At 42.0% G+C, this 25,311-nt stretch overlaps 1 protein-coding gene across 1 annotated transcript in view; it reads right to left on the bottom strand.

Moving 5' to 3' along the window:
- P3H2 (prolyl 3-hydroxylase 2) overlaps positions 1-11,158 on the bottom strand; it is a 161,697-nt gene extending 150,539 nt beyond the window's left edge. Inside the window, exon 1 of the mRNA XM_032406919.1 lies at positions 10,369-11,158. Within this exon, the coding sequence (XP_032262810.1) occupies positions 10,369-10,839 (471 nt within the window). The 5' untranslated portion in view covers positions 10,840-11,158. The remainder of the gene's footprint in view (positions 1-10,368) is intronic.
- Positions 11,159-25,311: the final 14,153 nt, after the last annotated feature.

The raw sequence follows: 25,311 nt of genomic DNA, 5'->3' as shown, positions 1-25,311 counted from the left end.
TTCCTTATGATTTTCTTAATAATATTTTCTCTAGCTTACTTTAAGAATACAGTATATAATGCATGTAACATACAAGATCTGTGCTAATTGACTAAGCTATTGGTAAGTCTTCAGGACAACAGTAAACTATTAGTAAAGTTGTTGGGGGGGTCAAAAGTTGTATGAGGATTTTCAACCATGTGGGGGTCGGTGCACTTAACCCCCATGTTGTTCAAGAGTCAACCTTACTAAGATCTGTATTAGGGTTATCATGAGAATTGGATGGGAAAAATTTTGTAAAACTTTTAGCATAATACCTGAAACAAAGTAACAGTAAATCAATAATATCTATTATTACTAAGAATTATAGTTATAAAATATACTGTCTCAAAGCTAAGTCCAATGTTTGGTTTTGGTGGGGTTTTTTAAGATAATTTTATTATCTTTCCACAGAGATAGACACGGAATCATAAAGACAGTGAGTAACTTGGCACAGCATAAAATGGAAGGTTGAGTTACCCTAGGATTTCAAAGAAACCTCAAGTGGAAACCGCAATTCACTTGGACTTAGCCTTGAGGCAGTGTATTTTATAACTGCAATTATTAGTAAAATTTCCTAAAAGGTAGCATTTTGTGTATTACCATATATTGATTTTTTCAAGCCTCAGACCAGCACACATTCTTTTAAAACCTATGATCAATCAAATGTATTCTTAAAACAACCGGTACTCTGGATTCAATTAATTCTCCAGCTTTTCTACCAACTCTGCTTCCAATAGTTTTTCTTGTGCAGTCCTGTTTTCCTATCTCAAAGTTTAAATCACCAGTCTTTCTTAAATGGTATTCCTCACATGCCACAAATCTTTAAGTTCTGTCTTTTTTCCTAACTATTCCATCGCTCTGATACAGAACATCCCTGAACTGCTCCCACATAATCACATAGGAGTATCATGTTTCTCCTCTGAGGGATTCACACTGTAACTGGATACACACTAATTTCCCTCAATGAACTGTGACCTATTTGAAGGTAGAGAAGATGTTTTATTCATCTTCACATCTCCTCGCAGAGCTTGGAAAATTCTTTAATTGCTGATTGGGAAACCAGTGTAGTTTCACGTAAATTAAAAGTGAACATTTTTAATAAGACTCTCTTTTTTGTTTGGTTTCCTGTGGCATTTATTTATTTGAAGGGGATGTCATTTGGTGATTATTCAGTGCTGTGCATGTAGAATCTCCCCCAAAGGGATGCCTTCCTTCTCTGTGTCACTGAGGAAATGAGCGGCCCTTCTACCCTAGGCTCAAAGCAGAAATGGCTTTACTGAGAATGGGGCCTATAGCATTGCAGGACTGAAGAACAACCAGTATGTTTCCAAATGATTGGTTTTAGGACTGCATGGTGTCAGCGTGTGACACCCACATGTTGCTTCATACAGCATCCTTTCACATGGGGGACTCTGCCTGGACTTTTGATTTCATTGCTCTTGTTTTCCCTTACTTAACTGTTTTCCTCTCTCCATCTTTCTCCCTTTGTCTCTGTATCTCCCTTCGGTGGGGTCTGAATGTTTGTGTCCTCCTGAAACTCTTACGTTGAAACCTAGTCCCCAAGGTGATGGTGTCAGGAGGTGGGCATTTGGGAGGTGATTAGGTCGTGAAGGCAGAGTCCTCATATATGGGATTAGTGACCTTATAGTGTATTAGTGATCCTAGAAATCTTCCTGGCCCCTTCCGCCATGTGAGGTTACAGCAAAGCAGGACTCTCACCAGACACTGAATCCACGGGTGCCAGGATGTTGGCCTCGCAGCCTCCAGAACCGGGAGAGAAATGTTTGCTGTTTATAAGCCACCCAGCTTGTGGTGCTCTCTTACAGCAGCCCGAACAGACTGAGACACCCTCTGACTCTCTGTCTCAATCTCTATGTCATTTCTTCTTTCCTCTGACACCCTCTTATTTATAGTCCCCACTTTTCAGACTTCTATTTAGGGTTTGAGTCAAGCTATTCTCTAAGAGTACGTGTGACACAGAGCTAACCCCAAGAAAACTAAGAGTTGCAGTGAATTACTTTTAAATGATTACATTTGGGTACACTCCAAGTAGAAAGAGACATATGTTAATTCTGGAGTCTGGAGTTTAGAACTAAAAAGTGTTAGTTTGTATTGCTAAAGCAACCTGTCCTATCACGTTCAGTGATACAAGATACAAGCTGAATTAGTGCACCCACAGGGGAGGGCCAGCTATTGGAAATAAGCCCAGTGATTTGCATCTTGGAGAAAGCAGCTCTATTTCCAATGGGTTTCCCCTCATAAAAGGTGTCAAATTATAGCCAAACATTGTCATTTTCATAAATATCCTGGTCAGTGAGCACATTGCTATCTAGCCTATATTGCCAAAAACTTGATTTAGACTTGTCTCACCTTAATGTCTACTTACCTAAAATATGGCTAAATATTTAAATCAGTGGTTCTAGGTGTGCAGTGATTTTGACCCCCATGAGGTATTTTGCAATGTATGAAGACATTTTTGTCACAGCTGGGAGGGCTTGAGTGTGCTGCTATCTCGTAGGCAAAGACCATGGACGCTGCCATCCCAAAATGCACAGGACAGCTCATCACAATAAAGAATTATTCATCCCAAAATATCAATAAGCCAAGATTTGGAAACTCCAGCTTAAATGTCTACTGAAACCCTGCGGGCTCCACGGCATTAGTGAGTCCTTGGCAATCCTATAGAAACAATGATTGACTGTGAAGGTCTCTTTCCCTGGTGCCATTTCTAAATGCCATATACTAGAATCAGATGCTGATAGTTGATCCTGGATTCAATCTAAAAAATATTATTAAGAAATAGCTCTTGCTTCAGTGGGGAAATAATTAGTATGGTCTTCTGGGTTAGTCTTTGATACCATAATTTGAGGTCATTCTTTATTAAAAAGAGCCAAATCTGGTTTTAAGGTAATTCACTGTGTCTGGAGTCCTAATTATGTGTTGATTTCTTCACGCAAGCCTATTGATCTTGGCAGAGTAAGAGCTAAAAATTTAGCATTCAAGCAGGAAAAATAAATCAAAATTGGCTCACTTAACGTTTCTGTGATTGAAGGTTTGTTAACAGTTTCTCTGTTTTGCTTTGGATTTATTTACTTCATCATATCTCTTGCTTTTCTCCAGACCCTTCCTGAGTTCCAGTCTAATTACACTGCAATCCTCAACAGTATCCCATTACTTGCACAAAAACTGAATCCACTCTTTGCAGATAATGAATTCCAGTAGGATCATTCTGATACCCCTGAACTCCTGGAAAATCTGACATCTTGGGTCTCTCTCTCTCTCTCTCTCACTTATTCCTTCATTTCCCTTCCAAAGAAGAGTTTTCGCCTCATTCATTTTCATTAGGCTTATTGGGGAAGAGCATTAACCCAGGTTTCTATTCCTGAGTTTTTTCTCAGAAGTAGGCAGAATAATAGTTCAGGGAATAACACTGCATAAGGGAGCTTTATTTTCCAGGTTTATTCCATTTAGCAAATGATGTGTTTCACTTTAATTTGGTTGAGTTTGTGTTCTCAGTGTGAGTCTTACATACAAACAGTGGTCATCAGCAATGTCACAGAGGTGGGACTCAGGGTTCTTGGATTCTAATCCTGGCTCTTCCATTAAATTGCTGGATAAATTTGGACAATTTGATTCTCCTTCAGGCTCTATTTTCCCATCTATAAAATGGGATGGTTGGAACATTGATGTTCCATGAATGTGGCAGTGAGCAGCTGCAGAAAGATGGGGAGCTACGAGGGGATAGGTACATCTTCCCAACATACGCCCAAGTCTTGCATAAGACATATGAGGGAAAGAGACATTTAAAAAGTTTCATAGAACTAGATGCCAATGTCTGTGTATCGAATTAAACAAGAGTCTCTATGGCCTTCATTTAATTAGAGCCAGAAACCTGGTATGACCTCTACCACTACCTGCCTTTCTCTCTCCTCTATCAACCCCCTCAACCTTCTCCTTTTCAGATGTGATTGTACTGTATGGATCACCGACAGGACAAGGAATCAGGGAAGAGAGGCAGAAAGAGAAATAAGTATAGAAAACAATGTAAAGCAGAAAGGGGTGTGGTCAAGTGAAGCCAGCTTCTTCCAACAATAGTCTGTAACCCTCCTCAGTCTTGAAAACCAAAAATCATACACTCAGCACAAAAGCATACCAAATCATTTTTTTAAAGATGTGTTTGGGCCATTTGGCAAGTGAGGGTTAGCTCTCATGGAAATTACATAGCTAGGAAGTCAGACAGCAGGAAAGGAGGGATGGATAAAAGGACAGAAAAAGAATTATAGGAGAAAAGCTGAATGGAAAAAAAAGACAGGAGAAATTATTTTTCCTAATGAGAAATGCAAAATTTTCCACCAGACAACTATGACTCTTGGCTGAGTGGCCTATGTATCATGTGAATGAAAATGCAGGGTGGGCAGGGCAGTCCAGCGTCTGCTCTGTCTTGTGTCTGCTCCGTCTCTGAAGGCAGTAGGTCCACTTCAGGTCTCGGCTACACCATTGATTCACCAGACCGCCCTTTGGGAGGTAGCCATGCCCATTGCATAGAGTCTGGAAAGAACACTGGCCATAAATTAGAACACTTACCTTCTGCACTCAGCTCCACCTACTGACCCTTCTTGATTTGTCATGGAAACTGAGGCCAGTGTCATCAGCTATTAAGTGACAGGGACGGACTCCATGATCGCTGAGGGTCCTTCAAGCTGTAGCATTATATAGTTCCAATCAGTAGTACTTGTCGCCCTTGCTACACCACATTTCTTGAGCAAAATATTTATCCCTCTCTCCCAGCTCTAAGATGCGTAAGTGATTCTACGAAATCCAGTTTACTCAATTCCTTGGCAATACAAAGGAACTATTATTATAGCAAATTTTCATTTTAGGTGAACCCACCCACCTTTCAGAACGTGTCAAGATGCCCTCATGAAGCAAGCTGACATTTTATTAAACATTCCCAAAAGAATTCCACACAGCTATCCCTTTGGAGTTTATCAGTGAGCAAATGACATTAGCGACAGAATACACTGGATTCTCAGAGATGGGATCTGTGAAGAGAGACAATTTATTGCTTTCCTTTATTAAAACCTGTAAAGGAATCCCTGATTCACCCGACTAAGGAGAAAATTTATAAGCACTTGCTACTCTCATCAAATTGAATTTTAAAGCTTCTGTGGCACGTACTATTTGTAATCTCAATGGATGACCACTGAAGAGCTGACAAGGCCTCCAAATGGCCAGCCCCCTCCGGGAGATAACTAAGGTTCTGATTCCTTGGCTCACAAGACCTAAAAGCTGCTAGACAAACAATCTCCCATGTTTCCGTCCCAAGAAATGAGACAGAAAGATGGTACTAGTGGATTTTGATGACTCAAGCATAAAAAAAGTCTCAATTGTGGGACAAAAAAGAAAGCCTCATCCCCGAGGAAATAATCCCTCGGATAATTTCAGAACAGCTATTTCAGCTATTTCAAGAAAACATAAAGTCAACTTCTTATTTGATATAATTTGGGGATAAAATGTACATAGTCTACCCATAAATAAAAAAAAAGAGATTTGAAAATGGGATACAAAAAAAGGTTTTTATTCTGAACTCACAGTTGTGACCTAGGGTTTCCACTTTTTGTTTTGTTAAGGCATTCATCTAGAAAGAAAAAGAAGTTGATAAAACAATTAAAAGTGAGAAAGTTCCTTGAGTTTTCTTTTCTAGAAACCACTAATAAAATAGATTATGGTCAAGAAAAAGGGAGTTTAGGGAGACAACTTCAGGAGGGAGATAGGATTGCCTAACTTAATTGCTATTTCCTTTTCTCCCCCCCCCACCCCCTTAATCCTGAGAAGAAAAACAAAGGTCAAATGGCCCAAAGCACCAACTCAGAAACAAAACAGGCAGGGGCAAACCAGTTCTAAGTAAAAAAAAAATAAATAAGCGCCAGTCGTTTTTCGCTTTTTGTTTTTTGTGTTTTTTTTATTGAATGGCTGGGAACAGTGGGAGAAAAACAGTCACTGTCCCAAGTATTCCTGGTGATCAAGCACAGAGATAAGGGAAAAAACTCTTTTTACATTTGTTTAAATTCAACAAATGTACATAAAGCAGGCACAATGTGTCCAGGGTTTTCTGAAGCACAATGTTAAATAATAATTAAATTGGAAAGAAAGATGGAGGGGAAAGGAACAGAGTTCTACAACATCAGCCAGAACTTACAGGTAGAAAAGAGTGAGAAGTCAAGGAATCTAGTCTTTCTTTAAGTTTCTCCCATGTCTGACCAGCCAGGAAACCAAATAACTAGTGTGAGAACACCTCCTGCCACCACTCAGAGACCTTTCTCCACAATATTTCATACACAAGAAACCAAACTATTATTCATTCAACAAACATACACTGAGCTTTTACTGCTACCGCTCTCTGTTTTAGATATCTGGGGGAGTATAGATGCTGAGGACCAACTCATACCTATGGTACCTAAATCTCTAATTTTAAATCATATTTTTCATGCCCAGATGATTAATAATAATCATCTAATAATCATCCCGATCTGGAAACTCCCACTTTGGTAGATACAAAAGTGAGTAAGTTCTTTGATGTCAAGGAGCTCACGTTAAGTGATAGGCAAATACATGAATTCTCAAAAAACAAAGTTAAAAATGAAACATGTTATGAGAGGAAGAGATTCCTTGCTGTGGACATTCAAAGGAGGCTGAAAGGGTGTTCTCGTGGGAGTTGCAGAGGGCGTGAAGGAGGGCCTTACAGAAACAGGTATATTTGTGTTAGGATAGTTACCATTTGAACATGTACAGCAGGAGGAGGAAAAATCTATTGTTATAACCATTAATAAGAAGAAACAGGTCTTCAGTGTTTTTTGAGAACTAGGCCCTGTCCTGAGTACCTTACATAAATCTCTTAAATCTCACCTAAGCCAGTCAAGTAGGTCCTATTATCTCCCCATGTTGCACATGGAGGAAGCAAACCTCAGAAAGTTCATGTAATGTGTTCACGGTCACACAGCCAGAGCCTGAGGAGGTAAATTTCATGCCAGAGCCCACCTGCCTCCCAGAGAATAAACAAAACCCAGGTAGGCAAAAGTATCAGGTACAGAAGACCAAACAGCCATGTTCCCTCTGGCGGGAGGGTGGTAAGTCAGGGAGACAGCGCCAGGAAAGCTAAGGGGGAGCCAGGTTGTGGATGCTGCATTCAGCTATGTGGGCTTTATAAGGCAGCAAGGAGAAACCACTGAAGGTTTCTGAGCAGAGAATACGATGATGAAAGTTCTATCTTGGGCTTTGGGCTATGAATCATGCATGAGTTATATCATACAATCTGAAATGATAAAAATCGAGGTTTTAAGAGTCTCACCCTGTGTTTAAACAGAAAGGCAGGGCTAGGAACCAAGGAGGACCACTGCCTCATAGCTGTCCAAATTCTCAACATGCCGGCTCTCAAGGAATATTCTACAGAGCAGAGCTTAAGATAAACGCAGTGAGTGTCTGTAACACCACAGGACAAGGATCTACTCATCCCTGGAGCTGTCCAAATCTGGCCGAAGGATAGCCCTGGGGACTGCAGCATTCCCTGGGACCTGAGGTGACCCAGTGGGGGCAGTGGGCACAGCACAGCCATGGGCATCAGTTATTGGCAAAAGCCAGACTCCCAACTATCACTCCTGGGCTCATTTCATCAAATCACGTTGGCTCTGCCCTTAAATACGCAACACTGAATGAGCCCCTTTCCCTCTCCAGCTCTCCCTTTCCTCATCAGTGAAATGAGAAATGGAACTTGTCGGGACTCGGATTTCATAATTCTCGATACATCTTCCTCTCCAACACACCAGTAGAAAGGATCTGCTTCCATCAGTGGCTCACTAACTGGGATCTGGCGGGGGAGGCGCAGCTCCTGAGAGCCTCTACAGCTGGTAGATCCTAACATGAAAATAACTGTGCTTCCTTATCTCTAGGAAGCCCACTAGTTCTGACTGTATTATAGGATTCATGGTGCTTGAATTCTGGCTGCAAACTCCTCATTGTGGAGTGGCCCAGGATTATCCTTCTCAAGAGCAAAAGGGATCGCTGAGGTCCAAAGTAATTCAACAACATGAGGGGCCATGCTCATATCCGAGCACATCCAGGGAACTCCACATTCTATCACCAGGGAGCAAACACGTCTGAATCCATACTTGTCAGAGCCTGACAGTACTCTGTTGTTATTTGAGAGTTTTATTTTACTCTCAAAGGATGGTATCTGCATGCATGGGTGCGTGCGTACGTGCATGTGTTTATGATTAAAATTCCCAGGAAGCCAAGCAGAGACTGAAACTGTGGAGTTCTTGGGAGAGGGGAGGGAAGAACCATGGTACACCTTCTTATGCGTTCACGGAGACACTCCTACACACTCAACCATCAGAAATGAATTTCCAAAGAAATACAAATTAATTCCTCCTTAAGAGATTATCAATTATGTAGATGCAAGAAGCTTTGCTTATTAGAAGATACTTGCTCTGTTCTCAGAAACACTGCTGGTCAAACAGAAATTAGCACATGGGTTCACATATTTGGGGGAGAAATTCTTAAACTACGTTGGTTCATGAGATCATACCCAACAGTTCACCCACAGAGGTGCCCATAAGTGACTAATTCCTATAACCAATTCACTGTAAAACTCTGAGGCATCTAAAACCTATAGCTTCACCTTCTTTGACCTCCGACCGGGGGACTGAAGCAGAATGACTGATCAACGTAACATTAACAGTGATGTGAGCTTAATTACAGAACTAAAGAAACCCACATTTTAAGAGTTACCTCATAGTTACTTATTTTTATAAGATTGGAGAAGAATGAAAAAGGAAAATCTCTCCAAGATGTGTGACAGAACTATCAGCAAGACTGCCAACCTCACATCTGTGACTCCGGGGAAGACTGGGCTATTGGGACCAAACTTGACCACCCACGTTCCATCCTGGGAACTGGCTCAGGATATATTCTGCTGTCAGGTACTTAAGGTTTCCACCCTCTCTGCTATTGACTGATTGCTCTAAGACCACCAAAAATTAGGCCATTCAACCAAAAAAGATCAGATTTATACTTAATCCATGGTTTAGCAAATTCATCAAGAGGCAAAAACAAGCAGGAGACAAATCCTGGAAAGGATTCAGGCTTGATCCTTATTTCTTACCCAAAATATTAGTCTAGTGAGCCCCAGCCCCTCAGCCCTATCACTGGGACTTAAGAGTTTGTCTCAGTTGTGATTTCCTGAACTCCACAAACGACTGCACATGTCCAGTCTCCTTCCCACCAGAGCACAGACTTTGTGGGATGGTGTGCCCGTGGATCTGTACATGGTGTGTATTTTTGCTACCCTGGAAATACAGCCTGGTCTACTGGCTAAAGCTAAGGGGGGGCACCCCACAAAGCTGCCAATTCAGCAGGTGTAGAGGAGACACTGATCTATTGACATAAAAAGCCAGAAAGTGGGGGTTGGGAGAGAAAGTAAAAGTTCAGAGCAACGTGGATTGGGAGAGGGGATTTTCCAGAAACACAGACTAAATTCTCTCTGTGAAGCATCCATATAGATCTTCAAAGTTGCAAAAATACCAATATACACCGTGTACCTCCTGACACTAACTTCAGGCAGGTTGAATTCCCCCCCCCAACACACACACAAAATAAAACCCAAAGGACAGTACTGGGCATCTGATGTCAAATAACTCACTCCAATACTTACCTCCAGAAATCAGAAGCCCTCTACTAAAGGAGGCAAAATCAGCACTTGGGTAGATACTTTTAGAGAGTTTGCCTCACACAGATTCACCTCTCCCACTACACCTTCTCTTTAACTTTTGATCTTTACTGTTCTGTAGGTGCAGGGGAGAATAGAGGATAACAAATTTGGTCCAGAGCAAGTCAACTTTTAACTCTGCTTTATGAGGATGTTCTCTTGTAAACTTCAGAAAAAAGGTGTAGACTGAAGTGTAGGAGGGATGAGGGAGTGGAGAAGGAAAAGAAACGGGGATGAGGTTAGACCAAGAAATGGAGCAAAAGAAGACCTTATACTAGACCCAGCTCCGCCAAAGCCTCAGAAATTAGTGCTGAATGGGTACTTTAAGCATCATCTTATCAATGCAGTCCTCTTCCAGAGACAAGTTGATGCCCAAGGAGCTAATGGCTTGCGCAGGTTCCACCTACTGTTTGTTACAGAGCCTGGGCCACCAGATACCTACATGCACAAACATGGGACAGGTTCAAGGAGACCCACACTGAAAGGTTAATGAGCAGAGCGCCGGCTCGGGGACTGGGGCGGTGGGGAGGGCTCGAGAGCGCGTCCCGGAGTCGCAGGGGGCGTTAGCTGTGCGCTCTGCGTACCTTGATGTAGGCCCGCTGCAGGTAGTTGTAGGGCACTCTGCGCTGGAAGTCGCTGCGCACATCCTCGCTGACGCGGTGGCGGGACGCGGGGCCCCCGAGGCGCTGGGTCTGGCAGCTGCGGTAGCAGCGCGCCCGCTCCAGCAGCGCGCGGAAGAAAGGCAGCTCGGCCGCCGGGCTGGCGCCGGGGGGCGCGAGCGGGCGGCGCGCGGCGCAGTGGCGGGCGCAGCGCGCTCGGACCTCCCGCAGGCGCCGGTGGCTGCGCAGCGCCGCTTCCAAGTCGCGCACCGCTTGCTCGTAGTCCTCGCTATAGTAGGCGGCCACGCCGCTAGCGTAGAGCAGGTCGAAGGGCTGCAGAGGCCCGGGCTCGCGCGGCGGCTCCGGGCGCGGGCTGTCCGGGGGGCCGCCCCACAGCGGCGGCGGGAGCAGCAGCAGCAGCAGCAGCGGCGGCGGCGCCCAGATGCGCTCCCGCATCCTCCGGCGCGGAGAGGCGCGGGACGGCCACGCACCAAGACGGCTCCCGGCACCTGGCGTCAGGGCCCTGTCTCCCACCTCCGCGGTGAGAGCGCCGGCCCCGCCGCGATCCGGCTGCCCCGCGAGCCCCAGGTGACCGCCGGCGCTCAGCGGACTGAGAGGCGGAGGCCGGGTCGGCCGGCCGCTCTTAAAGGGACGCCCACAGCTCACACGCTCCTCCTGCTGCCCGAGCCTCCGCGAGCCGCTCGCCGGCGCTCAGCGCGCGCCCTGCAGGCCCCAACCTCGCCGCCCGCACGCCAGGCGCCGCACCGCCCAGTGCCAGCCAGAGAGCGGGCGCCGCTTAAGGCCAGCCCGGGGCGAGAGCTTTCCACGTGGGCTCCCTTGCGCGTGGCAGAATGGATGGGAATACTCCCTTTATAGAGAGGAGGGAAACCCGGCTTAGTGAGGTTAGGATTCTAATCATTTTCTGGAATTCGTGCATGACCGCAGTTTGCAGTCTTTCACCTTCAGAGGAAGCACTGAAGCTCCATCTCAGGCTGGGAGGAAAGCACCAGGGGACCAATTGGCCCAGGTGCGGAGACTGGAGAAGAAAGGCGGCGGTGAGTTCACGTGTATAGAACTGTGAAAAGGCAAAGGGAACTACTCAATCCTGGGCCTATGGAATCAAAAGCTTGCTGCTCCTTCCCATAGGAAGGGTCCCTCCCTTGTCTTCGCACCCCACATTGCAGGGGTGTGTGTCTGCACTGGAGCAGGGGTAGGGGCAAGAGCGAAGCAAAATAGCCCACCTTTCTGTGCACAGGTCATACCACAGGACCTAGAGAACCTTTGGAAGAAGGTGAGACTGTCCTTACAGTCTGTCTGTAGTGACCTTGTGCAGCTGAGCCTCCCGTTTCCTCATTCCTACAACAGACAAACGTCCCAACACATCAAATGGTTTTCAGATATAAATTCTTATTCTAAGAGCTAAACAAAGAGGCAAATAAAGAGGGATGAGAATACTGAAAGAATCGGCTACCAGATTCCAACACAACTTTCGCTGGAGGCTTTCCTGTTCCCCTGCTTCTCCTCTTCCATAAATACCTTCTGAGCCACAGTGTTCCCCTTTCCTGTTCTTGGCTCCAAACTCTCACAGAGATTCCGGACAGCTTACTCACTGGATCCTTGACTCCAACCTGCCTCCTGAAGGCATTCCTGTGTTCTAGTGCCTGTGGCAATTTCCCCAGTCTCCTTGGCCACTGGGATGGTGAGCAAGGGGGAAGGGGGATGGGAAAGAGCCACACCTCTCATGTAGTTGATATGAATGTTCAAAAAAAGTCTTTCGTGTGGAATCCCCAGTATGCTGAGGAGGTTGCCAGAGTTTTATGCTCATTCCTTCATTCATTTTGTTGGATTTGACCACTCTGACCATGAACAGCCTTGGCTTTGTAATTCCAAGGGACACCAAAGAATCATGCTGTTATTATTTTTCTCCACCAAACCTCACTCATTCTGGCTCATCTCGCTGGTGGAAAATCTCCAATTTGGAGCTGAGTGTGTACTGAATGCTTTGAATGTTCAGTATGTCAGAATTTGCACTTGGGTCATCCACCCAGACTTTTTCTCTAGGGATTGTCTCTCTTTTCAGATAAGACTCAGAGTCCAGAGTTATCAGTGCACTTGTGGAAGGTTCTGGAAGCACACTAGGCTAGGAAGTCCTCCTGTGACTGGGGATAAAGTGCCAGGAGGCTTTGCTATAGATTCTTTCTACATTCTGTGTCATTTCCACATCATTTTATAAATGTCAATTAAATTCCTATCTTTGGATGCCTACTCTCAATTAGGTATTCTAGGGGAAGGGGGGAGATGAATAAGCCAGGGTTCTTATCCCTGGAAGCTCACAATGTTGTATAGGAGACAAACTTCATATAGAACTATAACACAAGTTAGTAAGGGACAGGCAAGGCTAGGTAAGGAGAGACAGGTAGGGCTACATGACTAGGCTCCTGCAGGGGGCTATTTAAGGAGACTCACAAATCGGAGATGTGGGGAAATGTTATACACAAGATATTAACCAGAGAGAAGGGAACACCTTGTTTGTTCTCATGATAGTTAGGAGTCCACCTTGTTGGTTCTAAATATAGACAGGATACTCTCATTCATAAATCTACCATGATATTGACAAGAAACTTACCAGGTTCCCTGTTCAGTTTTCTATAAAAGAGGGACCATGAAAGCCCTCAGTGGCAAGCCTTCCAAGACCCTTCTAACTGAAGAGCTTTTTTTTCTTTCTTTTCTGTTCTCACCCTCACTTAATAAGCTTTCACTTCACTTTACCCTTTTGTGTTCATGAAATTCATTCTTCAAATCTGTGAGACAAGAACCCTGCAACCCTGCAACAGTAGAATGTGGTACAGGTTAGATTAGATTCAAAGTACTATAGAAATGCAGAACCTGCAAAGCTAGCTTCTAGTGGAAGGATCCAGGAAAACTCAGGGGAAGCACTAATATTGGCACAGAATCAAAAGCTTAGAGTCTTTAGCCATACCAAACATCCTACTGGTCCCCAAAACTGGCCATGTGTTTTCAAACCTTTTACATATCTTTCTTTCTTATTTCCCTCTATACAAATCCTACATGACTTTATAAGAAGCATTTTGTTGACACCTCAAAATTGCTTGAACATTGGAATCACCTGCAGAGGGCAAAAATACTGCTATCTGGCTCTCAGGGAGATTCTGATTTAATTGGTTTAGGGTATGTCCTCATCATTGAGTTTTGGGTTGGTTGGTTGGTTGGTTGGTTGGTTTTAAGTTCCCTAAGTAACTCTAAGATAAAACCAAGATTGAGAACCACCACTCTAGATTGAATACCATAGCCCAAAGAGTAAGTCTATGGGTCAGGACCTCAGGTGCTATGGAGGATTGATGAGTCTGAGATATGCCATCCCTCAGATACCTGCTCCCCAAGGAGGACAATCTGATCTGCCTTGTAAGGCTGGATCAGAACACATGTTCATGACCATAAGGCGGTAAGAGCCATGCAGGATGGAGAAGTTGATTCCAGACAATGCTCTGTCCAATTACATCAACCTGTGTTGAAAAAGTCAATCCTCTTTGGGTCTCTCATACTTCTGTACATCTTGCTGGATGTACCAAGAATGTACTTTTTCTTTACCTGAGCCATTCTTAGACAACCGGGTAGCATCTCAGCATTTTTGACTCACTAAGTCTAGAATTGAGCCTAAAAATGTGCATTTCTAACAAATCCCTTGCTTCCTTGAACTCTTAACAAGTTCCTGAGGTTCTTTGTGTGAAATCATAGTTTGAGATTCACTTCATCAGTATGATTCCTCATGAACAGTGGTTCTCTAATTTTGTTGTGTATCCAAATACTAGTAAAAGACACAGAGGCCCTGGCTTCTTGAAGTCAAATCATGTATGGGCCTTCATGTTTCTACCACATTCCCCAGGAGTTCTATATTCACCAAAGTTTGAGAACCACCGCTTTAGTTAGCGAATCCCCCCACCCCCACCCCACAGGAGGCCTTATTGGTTGCCACAACTAGGGAAGAGGAGTACAGTTGTACTACTGGCACCTAATGGGTAAAGGCTGAGCTTGATGCTAACTGTCCCACAATGAACAGGAGAGTCTCCTACAACAATTACCCAGCCTAAAGTATCAACAGTGCCCAAGTTGAGAAACGCTGTGATAGAACATAGCTTAAGCACTGCAGTTTATTCAATGTCCTTATATTGCAAAGGAGGAAGCTGAGGCCCACAGGTCACATAGATAGGCAGTGGCAGGTAGCATGATTCATTTTATATACTGAAATGTAGAACATGCATGCTTCATGTCATGGAGCACTGGATGATGGTAGCTTTGTGAATTTTTTAAGAAAGGGAAAAGAAAGAAAAATGCAGGAAAGTAAGAAGAAGAAGAAAAGATGATGTGGAAAAGGGAGCCATTGGAAGTGGCAGATATTGGAGTGTCTGCTAAGATGGGTATGAACTGGGAGAGTGCAATTTTGCTTTTGTTCCCCATTCCTTAAAAAGTCAGAGAACAGCCAAAGCACAAGAGAATCCATCCAAAAGCTTTAAAAGGGATTCAATCACTTCCTTTTTTATTATATTTGGAATGAATCTTGACAGAAGCTTGAATTTCCTTTTGACTTCTGTTTGCAAGTTGACAGCATCATCATACCCACTTGCTTTAGGGAACCTCCAACAGCAGGAAGGAATTCAGAAAAGAGGAGATCCTCAGATTCTTCTTCTTTTCTCCAAATCAGCATAGTTTTTCAAAGCTGACTTCTCTCTTTCCTTCAAAATCATGATGGAACAATAAAAAGTGTCCTCAGACTTCAGCAGGAGACTTAATCAACCCTTTCCATAAAGCAAATCTAATATTTACTTATTTTGATCATGTGTAACCAGGGCTCTTGCTTGTCCCAAATATCTCTGATTCCTTTAAAATGAAAGGAATAATTCTCACTATGCAACAACCCAACCCTGTTCATGCTGTTCACGCTGGCAAAAAGAGAGCTATTTGGAAAACTTTTTTCTTAGGCAAATAGGATCATCTGAAGACTTTTTTTTTCCTCCAAATAAGTTAGTGTGAGAGGCAAGCCACCAACAATCTATCAGCGTAAGAAAAAAAAGGCCTCCATGGAGAAAGAGGGTTTTGGTTTTTTTTTTAGAAAAATTAATATTTAACTTACATTTAAAATCAAACAAGAGTTGCCACATTCCAGGACTGTCTGTTCCCTTCTAATTTCCTTAATAGCTCTGTCCCTGTGCTTACCTTAATTCCTAATTGATCTCTACAATTCCAAATCAAACAAAACACTGCAAACACTCAGTCCCCGCACTCCTGTCATGGAGACATTCTAAACTCATTCCTTGGGAGACTCGCATTTTAGTTGAACAAGAAAAAAGTGAAGTAAGAATGCTAATTATTCCCAAAATAATTTAAGCTAAAAACACAATTCAGAATGAAATCAAGAGAATTGGGTATATCCTGTGTGCTGGGTGTTATGCCAGTTCTTTTCACAAACATTTAGACATGTCACTTTCAGGGCTCTTTTTGAGTAAGACATTCGTATTATAATTTTACCAGTGAGAAAAATGAGACTTATAAAAGAACGGTTTGCCAAAGGCCGCCAGCTTACAAGTTACAGGGCCAGGGCTGAAGCCTATTTACTGTCTCTCCTGCTGTATTGTGTTGCCTCTCCCTGTTACTCAAAAGTCTTCATAGCTCCTGTCAAAATTCTGCTTTGGTTAAACTTGTACAAAGCACATTTTTTCTTTAGTCACAAATTTTGTTGTATGTTCCTCATTCAGCTAGAGTCACAAAATCATACAATTTTTTTTTTTTTTTTGCAAAATAAATACGGACATAGGGTGTGTGTGCGTGTGTGTGTATGTAAAACTACAGACCTGTAGCCCTGAAACAAATAATACATGAAATGTTAATAAAAAAGAAAAAAACTGCATGTATTAGATAGAGGCTGAATATGACCCTGAACTCAACTTGACAGGTGACAACAATGCATGTAGCAACAGTCATGACTATGAGAGTAAATAGGTCTTAATTCATTCCTATGGAAGAGATGCCAGATCACTGTGCAGGGACCCAAAGAAAAACTTACTCATGAGAAATTCTGGGAGAGATTACTCTGTACGTATGGGTGATCCATTATTCTGAGATTATCCTCATGTCCTGCCTATCTTTGAGACCCCCTTCCCATCTCCTTCTCTGAGTTCTCCGTACCGGGGGCTCCTTGATCCCACATTTCAGGCTCAGCCCTGCTGCAAGCTCTTGAGACTGAATCTGGGCCCAGTCATGCAGTAATCCAAGGAGGTTTTCTCCCATGAAACAGTCAGCCCCACTTTCTCCTACTGGCCTGCTGGGCCCTTGAAATCTAGTTTAGAAACTGAAGCCATGTCCTCTGCTGTTGGGATATTAGGGTTGATGATTAATCAATTCTCCAACTTCAATTTTAGAACCACTTGAGTAGATGCAGAAGTGGAAGCAATAAAGGCCCAAATATTAACTTTTATCGCTGAAAAGCAAGTTTGGAGACTGTGGGTTTTAATATGCAGTAAATGGTCTTTCTATTACTTTTGCCACCCACACCCTCAGATCAAACCTACCTGCCTACTCTCAGCTAGGGAACTTCTGAAGCACTACTCTAGAAGGGCCTGCAGCAAGACAGGTGAGGAAAATAGGACTCCCCTCCAACATTCTACTTACCTAAATAGAACAATGATCAGCCCCGTTTCTCTGGATTTGGGGCCGCACCTTGCTCCTGCTCTCTGTAACTGAGATTCTTCCTAAACCAAGCCCCTGTTTCCAGCTGTCACACATCACTAATGCTAGTAAACTGCCTGAACCAGGACTTCGTTCTTGTTGACAGAATCCTGGGGAGTGAGCTTCATTGATCCTCTGTGGTACCCTCTGTCTCGTCTTACAGCTACCCCTGATGATGGTCACCTGGCTGAGTGTCATCTCTTGCTTGCTGATTCTTTGTCCCTAATTCTGGTCCACCAAAGTGCTTGCTCTCAGTGGCCTCCAAGTACATGCTCTGCACTGGGGCCCATCCTGGCTGCAGCAGAGCTGTTGGTGTTCTCGTCTCTCCGGCCTCAGCTTCATGGGGGAAAGGATGGACAAGACCACTTCACATTGAATCGTAGCTTGTACCCATTTCCAGCAAAAACATAGGCTGCCGTGGAACTAGATGGAAAGTTGTATACGGGACACACTAGAAGAAATATAAAGATTTTACTTGGCTGGTAAAGGATCACTAAATTCCCTTATAGCATTAGACTTTCATTTGGGTTCAACTAATACCAGTTGAGGTTTCTGAGCTGGGTACATTTTGTGGTTTTATTTGATCCTTGGGGTCAGGAGATGGGGAGAAGCTAAGGATATAATATTATATGAACTATACAAAGAAATTTGGGTAGAAAAAGTTGGCTTTTTGTTGTTTTCATTTGTTTGTTAAAAAAGTCCACAGAGGAAGTAAGTTACGAGGCAGGATTTGAATCTGAGTCCAGAGCCCACCATCCTCATGATCCCTTTCTTTTCCTGTTAGAGTTTCCAGACATGAATTCTTTTTAGCACCTGCCAACAGAAGCTTTGTTCTAGCCAACTTCTCCAACCTTCTGGTAGCCTCCAGATCATCTTCTGTTGGGATCACAGGGAAATAAAAAGTGCCAAATATTAGGGCAATAAAGCCTGAGCTATTAAAAGTCCCTAATTCTAGAGCTAGGTGCCTGTCTCTCTCATTATTCTAGTCTGTTTTGTCCACATCACTATTTCCTTCTTTTAGGACATTTCTAACAATGTCTGCATCATGACTGGTCAGACCTGTGGTACCTGCATGCTAGCATCCCCACTTCTCTGGATAAAATCTAGATGTACCTCCACCAGGACTGTTGAGCCTCTTCTGTTCTGTTCTCTAGTATCTGATAGGTACAAGCAACCCATCCAACCTGCTGTAGCATAAGGCCTCTCCAAGTCTCAAGAAGATATATAGTCCTTTCCCACCGTAGCCCCAGAAATCTCAGCATCTCATTAACGGCCTTGCCTTGGCACATCTAGGATAAATCCTTGTAAGGATATCATATATACCTTTTTTAGTTTAAATATATATAAAAATTAGTGCATCTTTTACCAAAATCTCATTTGTAGACACAGAGATTAACAACCCATCTGATTTACTATCACCTATAGAGTAAAAAGAAATTAGATACAGAGAAAACTGCATATATATGTATATATGTATATGTGTATATTTTCTCATATATATGTATTTGAGAAAAAGGTTAGAAAGAAAAATAGTTTTGCTTTATTTTTGAATAAAGAAATTGTTCTCCACAGAAACTTTCAAATTCTTCAAAAAAACCTGGTAATCAAAATAAAATTATCAAAGCTAAAATACCAAAAGTATATCTTAAAATTGATTATTTTGCTTATCATCATGATTTTAAGGAATTCCTTCAAAAACACTGGCAGTACCCTTTTAAAATCAACAATGTGCCTCTGCTGGAGAACTTGTCACTCATCATGCCTAAATACTTTAGATTCTGACTTCACTACTCATTTTAACTCCCCTGAAAATAGATTCCAGCTTCCTGATTATCTGATCACCTGTTCCTCCTCACCAGCCTGGCTGGGTGCCTGCCTGGTGGTTTCTTTAACCATGCTGTCCCATCTCCAGTCCACTCCTGCTGTGTTCGCTTCCAAATTACCTTTCATTCGCAGTAGCTGGCCATGTTCAGATTGCCCAAATGGAAACATACTCAAAGAGATATCGCATGATCATCATCCTCTTAGTCTCCTGGGAAGAAAGAGATTTACTAGATCTCAACACCATGTCTGTGTTTTAGAAAATGCTATTTGGATGAGTGAACAAAATGAATGAATTTGTATTTCAAAAGAGACATGCACATAAAATAACCCTGCACAGGAAATCAGAATGCCCCCCCCATCTCGTTATGGCTCGGCCATGAACTAAGTGTGATATCGTGGGCCTCTTTTACCCCCAACAGTGAAGGAAGGTAGAGAACAAGACCTCTGAAATCCCTTTCAGCTCTAAGTGTGCTCTGCTTCTTTCATTGTGAAAATACAATGTCATCACATTTCTCATAGTCCCCTAAAGCATTACTTCCCCTCTCCCCACATCTATTTCTGGGAGAAAGTTAAACTTTGGTTCCCAAGCAAATTTCCAAGCTCCCTGGGGGTCATTAAAAGTCTCAGCTTACTGAGAGCTTGTTGATTTTGCCTAGAAATATCAGCCAACCTCAGCGAGTAGAGCAGGAGACTGGTGTAAATGTTTTGAGACAACCCGTAGCGTAGTAACGATTCCAGGCACTGCAGAGTTGATCCATATGCCCCAGCTTCCTGGGGAACCTCCCGCTCAGTCTGTCCAGCACGTGTGTTCTCCTTCTGTCGTCTGTCTTTACCCATAGGAAGGAATCATGAAGCGAATCCAGGATTGAGGGAAAATAAAGGAGTAGAGGGACAGCTACCCTACTTTCCAAATCCACTTGATAAATGGAGAAGGTGAGACACACATGCAGTGATGAAGTGGCTCAAGTAAAAAACAAAAGCAAAAACAAAAACAAAAACCAACTTAATAAATAATTAGTCAAACTGATATCTTAAATCCTCTTTTACTGAATCTGACTCCTTTACCACCGTTTAGAGTTCAGAATGTAAGTAGTAAACGGACCTGGACCGATTTACTTTCAGAGGATAGGACAATTTATATTTAAAAATTAACATTATCTTCAAACCACTCTCAAACTTTTAATAATTACTTTTAAGGTACAGTAAAAATATACACGTATATGCTTAAAAACTTTTTAGATAACTTCTTCCTCTTACTTGATGATGCAAGTTGTATAAATAAAATCTCCATTTTTTCCCCACTTCGATCTTAATATATACACAAGAAAATGTGGGCCACTAACTTGCATTTGGCCTCTGAAAGACTGCCAGACCTCGGGCTCTACCACACAAACTGTAATCATAGGTTGATTTGTTAAAGTAAACATAAAAGAAAGTGTATAGTCGACTTCCTTCAAAGGAGACACCCTGGGATGCCACATGCTGATCCCATTTTGACACCAATGCTTTGGGAAAGACTTGCAGAGATATTTTGCATATTATTGTATAATCAAAACTGAATTTTTACCAAAAAAGAACCTTCCTTAACCTATTTCCTGGAATCAACTTCAGGTGGCGTAGATGCTTCCTGAAGTCAAGTGTACTCTCAAAAGATAAAGAATCCTCATTAAAAATATTGCAGTGACTGAAGCTGATCTTCTAAGGAGTTAGAAGTGTTTCTTTTGATTCAAGAGTGGTCATTTCAGGGACGCCTGGGCGGCTCAGTCAGTTAAGCATCTGCCTTCAGCTCAGGTCATGATCCCAGCGTTCTGGGATCGAGTCCTACATCGGACTCCTTGCTCAGCGGGGAGCCTGCTTCTCCTTCTGCCTGCTGCTCCCCCTGCTTGTGCTCTCTCTCTCTGACAAATAAATAAAATCTTTAAAAAAAAAGTCCATAGAAAAAAAGAATGGTCATTTCATAGACAATAATCACTGTTTTTCAGAAAATAACATCACTTTAATTTTTGTAGCACTTCATCATTTTAAAAGCCCTTCCACACATGTAGGATGATAGATATTATCTCCCCACCTAGTCTGGACTCCTGGACATTCCCTATGTAAGGGCTTTGGCTTATACTGCCAAGTGGAAGATTCAAGATCTCACTCACCCCCAGAACAGATTTTAGCAAACCAAAGATAACCCTGCTCACCCATACCCAGGGACTAGATATTTCAAACTTATCAGTCCCTCCCCTTTTTCCACAATCCCATCTGATATCCCTCAGTATGGAAAACTTTAGCGAGTAGGGAAACAGTTTGATTAAAACAATGTATTTAACTTTCTAGAAGTATTGCTGCACTTTAAGAGATAACCAAAATGATTCTCAAATTTGGGGATATAAGAGTTTCTGTCGAATGTCCCTTTCCTCTATTTTTCCCCTCACTTCATTCCTCGTACACCCACAGGGAAACAAGACCAACTAACTTCTACACTCTCCACCGAAAAGACTGCCAGACCTCAGATTCTATCACACAAAATTTGAAATTCTCTAGGGATCTGCTTCTGTATTATTGTAGGATAACGGATGAAAACAAGAGTTAATCCTTGTATTACATTTGCTGCCTCATTTAATTGGCAAAACCTATATCCCTTTCCTTGGAAAATTATGCCATAATACTAAGGCTTTTTGACAAGCCTTGAGGATATTAAGGGCCAAGGATAAATTTTTACATTTATTCATTTTTTTCTACAGTGACATTCTTCTTCGGAGGGCTTCTCATCTGACATTCTAAGGACAGAACAATGAAGACAAATTATGTATTTACTCATAATCTCTGTTCTTTTTCCCATGAATGTAGATCAAAACTTCTCAAATTTTACTGATAATGAAACAGATCAAGAGCCGAGGATTTGCCTTATCCTCAATCCCACAGTAAACCCGGAACTAAGTCAGTGAATGAGATTTCGGTGCCTAGCTTTCTGATGTGGCGAGCCAACTCACACAGCCTCCTACTACCATGCGTATACAAACTTCCCACTACCCCCCTTCCCCTTGCAACCACACACTGCCTTACACTCAAAAGGAAAGTTGAAGAGGGTATCACGAGCATGAATCAGAGACAAACTTGCGTAGTTAAACTCACAGGATGTTCTAGGATGAGAGAACATTTTAAAATCCTCTAGTGCAGATCCCTGATTCTGCTAAAGACCTTTAGGCCTAGATTGAAAAGTGACGTGTTAGTATACAAACATACAGTGATTCGGTGAGTGAACTAGCATGAAAACAACACTTTTGTAGACAAGGCTGTTTTCCTGGGGCAAATTACCTTATCAATGTTGACTTTTGAACTTTTCCTTGTTGATTTCCTTAAAAATGTCATTGAACTGCAAACTGAAATCTTTACAGGTGCTGTACAATCCCTGAGACCTTTTAGAACCCCTGCTACCACTTCAGCCAGAGCTCTTGGAGTTTATTTGCACATAATGCATTAGGAAAAAAAAATACTGCAGCTTTGAAATTTTGAAAAACCTTACCTTCGAATATGCCACACTTCCAACCAATATATCCTCCTGAAAGTCCAGCAAAGATGTGGGCAGAAGACGTTCCTGAGGACAAAGAAAACATATAGAAAATTTCTCAAGGTTCAAATTTGAAAATATCAGTATCATTCAACTGCTCAAGATGTTGGAAGTTGCTTTGCTTTTACTTTCCATTTCATTTTTGGTATGCTCAGATTTCCGTGGAAGAGGATATTGTTTACTTTTAGGCTACAGATCAAGATGAGCAAAGGATCTGAATCTGCATCCAGCAGGCCTGTAGAGTCTGAAGATGGATCTAAACACAGTGGAAATTCAACAAAGGGTCAGGGATGGACTCTGAACAATAGTTTTACACCCAGAAGGCAAATTGGAGAAACTTGAGACAACAAAGACAGAGCCACTGGGTAGATCTGACTGAATTGTTTTTGAAACCCCAGAGACAAGAGGAAGTGTCTCTTTATCTCAAGCCTCTCCTCGCAATCTCTTTGACTTCTCTCATCTTCTATCATTAAACCCACCAATATCCACCTAATTGTTCAAACCAAAACACTTAAAATTATTCGTGAAATCTACTTTTCTTCATACTCAGTAGCTAATTATTCAGCTTTGTCCATTCAAAATTAAAAACATATCTTTAATTCACCCCTTTTCTCTTTAGTCCAGGCCACCACTCTAGAGCAAACCACCATCATCTCTCAGCTGGTAAATTGCAATGGCCTTCTTTCTGGTCTCCAGCTTTCATGATTGTCCATCTCCAATTTGTTCTCCATACAACAGCTCAAATGATCTATTAAAATAATGTAAATATGATCATGTCATTCCTCAACTTAATCTTCTTCAATGATTTCCCACTGTAGTTGAGATAAAATATAAAATCTTTTATTTTTCTGCAAGGTAATGTATGATCTAGCCAATGCCAAACTCAGCCTTACCTCTTGCAAAATTTTTTCCTACTTACTATTCTATTTTTACAGAACACCTTTTACTTTCTTAACCTTGTCCAGATCTCAGATGCTTTCCCCATAATACTCTCTCTCTCTCTCTTTGGAATTTTCCCCCCATCCTCAGTTATTAACTTAAATGTTACATTCTCAGATGGATTTTTGTTTCCTTTTTTTTTCCATTTGCCAGAATGTATTCTTTTTTTCTCACAATAAAATTTACCTTAATTATTTTTTTAATTTAAATTCAATTAGCCAACATACAGCACATCCTTAGTTTCTGATGTAGCATCCAATGATTATCAACTGGGCACCGCACCCAGTGCTCATCACATCATGTGCCCTTCCCAACGCCCACCACCCAGTCACCCCATCCCCTTTTTAATACTAAATCCATGTCATAATCTATTGTATAGCACACTGCCATTTTTCTTCATGGCACTGACTACAGTGTACATGCTTTTGTTTGGTTTTCATGTTTCTTCTTTAGTAAATCACAAGCTCCCCAAAGGAAGGAATCAGATATTTTGTTTACCACTATATACCCAGAAACTAGAACAGTGCTTAACATATATCAATGCAGTCAATTGACTAATTAATTGAAGGAGCCAATCAATCAATCAATCAATCAAAAGGTAACAAATATTCATCTGACATATACCCTAAAAAACTCCAGAAAGGCCCCTTTTTCAATATCCATGGCCCCTGCAACTTCCATCAGTTTTTTTCATCATCCCTATGACAAAAGAAAAAAGTTAAGTCCATTTTCTTGATATCCTGATGATATTTGAAAACAGTTCTTGTTTCTGAGTACTTTGTCTTTAGCAAGATTCATAGCAACTACATGGAATTAATACATATCTCTTATGTGTCTGTTATGCTCCAGGGACTTACTTGACTTAATGGAGAATGAAAGAATAAATAATAGACCCTGTCCCCCCCAAAAAACAACCTAGGAGTCATAAAAGCAAACACAGTTCAAAGTAAAAGATGACTTGTGTTTTAAGAAATTCCAAAGACCATATTATTTCCAGATTAGGAGTACCAGAGAACTTCATGAAAGAGGGAATATTTGGGCTGAACTATGTAGGATAGGTTAGGATTTCAATACAGTGATATTAGGGAGAGATAACAGCGTTCTAGGGAGATAAAAGAATATGACAAGATGTACATTTTTAGAAAACATGGAGCATACTTTGGAAATAGAAAGGAGCCCAGTTTTCTTGGACCATATGTTACGAGAAGCAGTAAGATATAGCTAAAAAGGAGAGATGACAGTAATGTTTGGAGGCCATTGATTCTCAAGGTTTATATTCTATTGATAGAGAATGGCCATCAATTGAAGCCCTTGCACATAGCAGTTGTGCATTTAAAAGATTAGACTGAAGCATGAAAAACAATTGTATGAAGTACGGAGACCCTGGACCCCTGGATGAGGAGATATTCCTGAGATAGTTTATGCAATTGCTTAGAACATGGCACTACAAAAAAAAATAATAAAAATTAATTAAAAAAAAAAAATGGTACTACAGGCCAAAAGTAGGATGTGGTGAAGGGAAGGAAAGAAGAGCAAAATTAGCTCTTGGTTGTGATAAAACTCAGATATGTTCTCCATTCTATGAGATGTCTCCAGTAGAAATGAGCCTCAACTGGCCACCACAGTAATGTGCTCCATAACACATCCTTCACTGGCTTCCTTCCCTTTACTGTTTCCCTTCACCTCTTCCCTTCCCGTTCTTCCTGGAATCACCTCTCAAATATGCTACTTGTACTCACATCTTTGATTCTGAGAACTCAACCTAAGTCAGATGATATTAATAATAATAGAAAACACAAAAATTAGGGCAAGTTGAGAGTAGGTGTTGGAAGGAAAGGATCAACATCGATTTTTGACATTTTGTG

Source organism: Phoca vitulina, unplaced genomic scaffold, assembly GCF_004348235.1.
Source record: "Phoca vitulina isolate PV1807 unplaced genomic scaffold, GSC_HSeal_1.0 scaffold8, whole genome shotgun sequence".
In the NCBI taxonomy this organism is placed as follows: Eukaryota; Metazoa; Chordata; class Mammalia; order Carnivora; family Phocidae; genus Phoca; species Phoca vitulina.
This window is presented reverse-complemented; position numbering and strand designations above follow the sequence as displayed.